Source organism: Sciurus vulgaris (assembly GCF_902686455.1).
Source record: "Sciurus vulgaris genome assembly, chromosome: 11".
Classification (NCBI taxonomy): domain Eukaryota; kingdom Metazoa; phylum Chordata; class Mammalia; order Rodentia; family Sciuridae; genus Sciurus; species Sciurus vulgaris.
The window spans coordinates 21,429,070-21,435,638 of NC_136472.1; the positions used below are offsets into that span (position 1 = coordinate 21,429,070).

The 6,569-nt window shown below is 34.3% G+C and overlaps 1 protein-coding gene across 1 annotated transcript; it reads right to left on the minus strand.

Annotated features, from left to right (window-relative positions):
- Positions 1 to 269: 269 nt before the first annotated feature.
- LOC306638985 (olfactory receptor 5AS1-like) lies at positions 270 to 1,208 on the minus strand (the record flags this gene model as incomplete). The annotated part of the gene is made up of 1 exon (XM_079102434.1): positions 270 to 1,208. One exon carries the CDS (start codon positions 1,206 to 1,208, stop codon positions 270 to 272), a length of 939 nt encoding a protein of 312 aa, XP_078958560.1.
- Positions 1,209 to 6,569: the final 5,361 nt, after the last annotated feature.

Genomic DNA, 6,569 nt, shown 5'->3' on the forward strand with positions numbered 1-6,569 from the left:
TCGAAAATTTTCTAAACTGAAAGCCATGAAATACTGATGAAATAAACTGAAGGACACGAATAAGTGGGAAAATATTCAATTCTCTTTGATTGGAAAGAAGTAAACTATTAAAATTCCTGTTCTTCCCCAAATGACCTACAGTGGTAAATTTATAATAATTTACCCATAATATGTTTGGGGCAAAATTTCTGATGATTAGGAAAAAGAGGAGGAGGAAACTGGAAGGACAGACTGAGTCTCAAGTATTAGCAAATAATTCAAATTCCTATTCATTTGAAAATACACTTTTTTCCACACAGATTTTTGAGGGCGTTTTTGACATCCTTTTTTCTGAAACTGTAGATTATTGGGTTAAACATGGGAAAGACCACAGTATAAAACACTGAGACTACCTTGTCAGTTTCTGGGGAATAGCTAGTGGTGGGACGTAGGTACATAAATAAGAGTGTCCCATAGAATAAGGTGACCGCTAGGAGATGGGAAGCACAGGTGGAGAAGGTTTTGCTTCTGCCTCCCGAGGACTTGATGCTCAGAACGGTCATGAGGATGCAGAGGTAAGAGACAAATATTACCACAAAACTGCTGGTCTGGATGCTGCCACACAAGATAAAGAGCAGAAGCTCATTGATGTGGGTATCTGCACATGACAAAGCCAGGAGAGGGGGGATGTCACAGAAAAAATGGTTGACCACATTGGAGCCACAGAACGGCAGCCTGAATGTGAGGGACACATGCACCAGCGAAGTCATACCTCCACTGAAGTAAGCCAGCAGGATGAGGCTGATGCAGAGTCTCCGAGACATCAGTGTAGGATAGAGCAACGGGTTGCAGATGGCTGCGTAGCGGTCATAGGCCATGGCTGCCAAGACCAGGCACTCTGCATCCGTAAAACAAGCAAAGAAAAACATCTGCAGGGCACAGCCATAGAAAGAGATGATCTTCCTGGAAGCTAAGAAGTTCACCAGCATTTTTGGAGCAATTGCTGTAGAATAGCTGATGTCTAAGAAAGAGAGGTTGCTAAGAAAGTAATACATGGGGGTTTGCAGGCTTGAATGGATATTAGTTAGGACTATTAAACCCACGTTGCCCACCAGAGTTAAGGCATACACTATGAAAAACACCAAGAATAGTGTGAGTCTGAGGGGAAGAGAATCTGTGAATCCAACAAACAGGAACTCAGTTGGCCTGGTATAATTACTCTTCAACATCCTCTTTGTTTTCTTTTGTTTTTCTCATTGGAGATAGTTGGTATCAGATGATGTGAATTGGCTTGAGTTATGGAAGAGTCAAAATCTTTTTATTCTCCCTTCCAAGGAAGCAAATAGAAGGTTAATGAGAGCACATATATACCATTTTTGTGACATTGTGTTGTTGTTTTGGCTTACACCATTTGTTTAAAAAGGCAATTCATTATGATTTTTGATTCTTGAAAGCTATTTTGAAGGTGTTTTTCATGATGCAGTAACTCTTTAAATCCTTTAGCTAATATTAGGGGTTGAATGAGGCTCATGAGATAAGATCTGGTAGAACACTAAGAGTTAACAAAATCTTTGGGAGCAAACTTTATTTTTGAAAATATTAAACCATATTCTTCCATGTAAAGGAGATTTGAGACAACCTTTAGAAAATACATTCACAATTTAACTACAACATTTATTGAATATCTGTGGTCTTGGGTGGAGTAACAATATATTAGTTAAGAGCATAATAATAATTCAAGTCATGTCTGAGTTTTTAAAGTCTTAGTTTTAGGCATAAAGGTACATATATGTAATCCCAGTGACTCAGGAGCCTGAGGTACTAGGGTTGGGAGTTCAAGGCCAGTCTCAGAAATTTAGCAAGACCCTGCATGAAATTAAAAAATAAGAATAAAAAAGATTGGGGATATAGAACAGTGATAGAGCACCCCAGGTTCAATACCCAGGACTCAATAAGTAAATAGATAAATAAATCTTGACTTTGCTATTAAACTGTTTGTGTGATCTGAGTATAGATATTTAACCACTCCGTTGTAGAGCAATAAATTATTAGGTATTTGTAAACCATTCATGTAACTGCTTGTAAAATATAAGAGCATTCATTAAATCAAATGCACAAAAAATAAATAAATTGATCCATTTTTATTAGACTCAATAGCTTGAAATATTCATACAGTTCCTGAGAAGATTCATCTTATCTTTGGTTTCCTTGATATATGAACTCTGATCTCATGTAAGAATATTTCTGAATTGTTATGTATGTGTGCATGTGCAGCTGTATGGATGTGTGTTTATCTGAATGCATTGTGTGTTTATTTGAATGCATTGTTTACAAGATCTTAAACTTTTACTTATGCCCTGTACTTATTGTTTACATCTCCCAAGATTGATTTCCTTTTCTTGTCTTTCAGGTAGAACAATATTTTGGTTGATATCCAGAAAAAATAAGTGTTTAAAGAACAGCTGTTATGTCCATAACTAAGAGCTTGACAGAGAAAGAAGGCAAGGTGGACATTAGAAACTATAGTGAAGGAACCTCAACTCTTAAATACCAGGGCAAATGTGCAAATGTCATTTCAAAACTTTATAAAGCATTTTCATTCTCAGACATGATTCCTTCCTCTCTTTCTTCCTCCCCTCCTTCCTTCCTTCCTTCCTTCCTTCCTTCCTTCCTTCCTTCCTTCCTTCCTTCCTTCCTTCCTTCCTTCCCTCCCTCCCTCCCTTTTTTCTTCCTCTTTCTCTTTATTCCTTCCTCTCTCTTTCTCTTCCTCGATCTTTCTTTTTCTTTCCAGACAAAATGGCATTGCATTCTGAGGTTTAAAATAAATTGAGGAAAAAAAGTAAACGAAAGAAAAAACTGAGAAGTTGCATTTGCATTCTCTTGAATGGGAAATAGTAATAAACAGAACTGTAAAAAAGCAGAACTCACAAGTAATTAGCTAATAGATCTGTGAACAATATCAAAATGTCTTTATATCAAGTATATAGAAAAGACACATGAGTAAGTGCAACATTCTACCCTAAGTGATAAATCAGTATAAGTTTTGTAGCTTTAATATAATATCTCTTTAACATCAGTTAAAGTACCCCCTAAAAAAAGTAATGAATAAACCAGAAAGGGATGATTGCAAAACAAACAAAATTGATACAAAAACAAATCACTTTAAAATTTAGTAGCACACAGAAATATAAATATACAATATTTTATATATATACATAATATATATTTTAACTATAGAATTATATATATAATATCTATGTAGCATTTTTAACTATAAAATTTGCAAAAACTGAAATTTATCTAGTATGAATGACTATAACTAGATCCAAATTTGGTGAAGAGAGAACAACCATATATATATTAAAAGCTTCAAAATGTGCATTTAAAAAATTTTTTATCACAAATCCATTTTGTGTCACATACTAATATGTTGAAGAGCAGTAAAAGATGTTGAATAAATCTTTAATTTGATATTACATATCTATGCAATCCCTAAGACATATTTTTGAATATACTAGAGGACTTCAGTAAAATTTTGAAATACTAAAAGTAAAACTATAACAAACTATAAATACCTTTTTTCCTATCTATGTCACACTAGCTAAATTAGGAATTAAATGTTAGGCTAATAAAAGGGAAACATATCTCTATTAATCATTCATATTTAAAATGTGAAGTAACTGGTAATTTATATTTATTTAATTTGTAACTAATTTCTTTAAAAAGTGCAGTTTTCTGTGCTTTATAAAAGCCACACAGTTAAATTTGTATTAAAGTAGTTTTTAAATTGAAAATTCCTAAAAATCTATACCTGAAAAATGTCAACAAACTCAGCTGTTCTTAAACGGAGAATCTGATTGGGGTTGCTTCTATCAAAATTATGTAAATAAAGATTTATTTTCCCTGAAATATTTTTGAGAGCAAGTCATTTGTTCATGCTATATATGTAAAAATTATAATCTTTCTACATTAATTAATAACTTAATTGAGGGGGCATGTGTGGTTTTTCTTTTTGGCTACTGAAAGTACGATCTTTAATTTTTTTAAATTTATTTTCATAGAGGATATAACATGAGTCCTCTATATTTGGGCTACATCATCTTTGGTCTTTCTACAGTCTCTTGAGTTTCCCACCTCCAAGCGAATTCAGGGAATTGTGTTCCCTCCAGTGGAGAAATTAACTATGCCACCTCCATTGGGTGATTAAATTGCATAAAACCTTTTGTCCCTTGCCAAAGGCTGTTAGCTTTCCTATTTACTCTCCCCATCACAATGAAAAAATGTTCATAGCTAAACACTCCAGAAGGCTGGAAGGCATCTGTCATCTGTAAGGAAACCAACATGAGATTCTGGAAGCAAGAGGGGCGTCACAGACAAACATTGGCAGTATTTCAACCACTTTGCCCTTTGTCCAGGAATTGGGTCAAATTCTGAATGACATCAGATCCACAGAAACGTTTGGACTGCCTCCTTTCGCCTCACCCAGGCGGATTTATCAGAGCTAACGTTACAAGGTAGAGGACAGACGCGGTATAACACAGAGCCTTTTTATAAGAGCGCTCGGAGCATTGCACGTACTAAGCAGAAGGGATGTCTTTGCCTTCCCTTGGAAGTCAAATGTACCCAACGTTCTTCTTTATCAGCTAGGGGGTAAAGACGTTTTCTACAGAAAAACATCTAAATAAAAAGAGTTCCTTGGGTATTTTTGTCAACATTTTAACTAAAGGTTTAACATTAAAGAATTTGAAAATACCAAAATACACCCACTTTATACAATTTCTGTCATTGACTCTCAAAGATTGTATCCAGCAAGACAGCATTATGAGTATCAATCTTTTGATTTAAAGAATAGCAATCTAGTACACCACAAGAAGAGGAAGAGGAAGAGGAAGAAGAAGACAGTATACTGAGAGAGACCCCAGGCTCATCATATTTGTCTGTTAGTTTGCCTTAGAGTTCTTATGGGTGGTATAACAGAGGCCACAGTGTGGAAAAATAAGAAAGTAATTAAATATCTGGAAAGTTTGACTCTAACTCAAGTTGTATACTACAAATAATTTTATCTTTATGTCATCATTTCTTCATCTGTAAAATCATACTGAATCTATTTATAAAATCATACCCACTCCATTATATAGAGTTGTAATGTAAGGCAAATGTAAGAGCTCTAAAACTGATTAGCAAACATTTATGTTTGTTAAGAGATTATTATTTGAAATTGCTAAAATTAGCAGTGCATATCCACAGGTTTTATGTACTCACTGGCAACAAAGAAGCAGGTGAATAGAAAAATAAAAAATTAACAATTCCATAAAACATCACCAAAATATTTCCACTATACCTGTACCTTCATAACCCCTCAACCACAAAGGCAAAGTAAATGTACTTTTCCTTGAATCAATCTCAGTTGTGTTTTCTATGAACTGGAGCCCTGAGGTTTCTCATATATCACCTGGTAATGTGCACTAACTGATCACAGTAATGATGGTGGTAATAATGAAAGCTATAAATGATTGATAAACATTATGGACACTGTTAAAGATACTTGTGAAGCACTTGGTGAGCAACATTTTAATTTTTATGATTATCCTATGATGTAATTTCTTCTTATAGCTAATGCAATGAAAGCATATAGATATAACTTGCCATATAGTCAGATTCCAGTATTCTCTTCCTCCTCAAAATGCTATATCCTGTCTGATTCTGACATGTTTTCTTCTGCTGTGGAAGTTCTAACCTAGGTTATGTGACTATACATATTCATACTGGAAGAGGCTGACAAGTGATCCGATCCACTTTCAGATGGTGTATCTACATCTCATGCAAACATCATTCATCAAGTAACGTGTGTGCTAATTTATTACATCATTAAAATTTAATGAGTATATTCACTCAAATTCATTAATTTCAGATCCAAGTCAACATTTTTTCCTTGAGTTCCATAGTAACTATGTAACTCTTCAGAGGTTCTCTGGATGCAACTGCTGGGGAAAGGACTGAGCATCCTCTAATCACTGAACTTCTCTTTTAGGGCTCAGCTCACTCCAGTCTGATCTGAGATCAGAAAAGTAGAAATGGAGCTGACTCCCACCTTCTTTCAAGGAATTTACATTGATACAGCTATTTCTAAAAGGTGTCCATAAATGAAAATTTTTTTGCTACTCTGAAGGAGAGAGGTTACAGAAATGCTGGAATCAATCACATTTAATTCATTATTTCTGCTTTAAGGATGATGTGTGCTCTGGGGGATAAGCAAGTAGACTTTGGTGTTAAAAAGATTTGTTTGACAGCTTCAGATTTGACATCTAAAAGTCACTGAACTTCTGTCTACCTAAATGTCTGTGCTTAATTATTACAACAAAATATCATGAAGTTAAAATGGAGACTAATCTAGATAATTTATTATAGCACACTTCACAGGGATTTTTAAATTAGAGATATATGGAAATTTATAAACCACTTATCTAATTATTATTACTGTTGAAATAATTCAATATCTGACTTTGAAATGTTATATTTTCCTAATTGATATTTATAAGACTAAATACAAAACAATCACACTGTAGACTAATATGTGTCATGTGCTCATA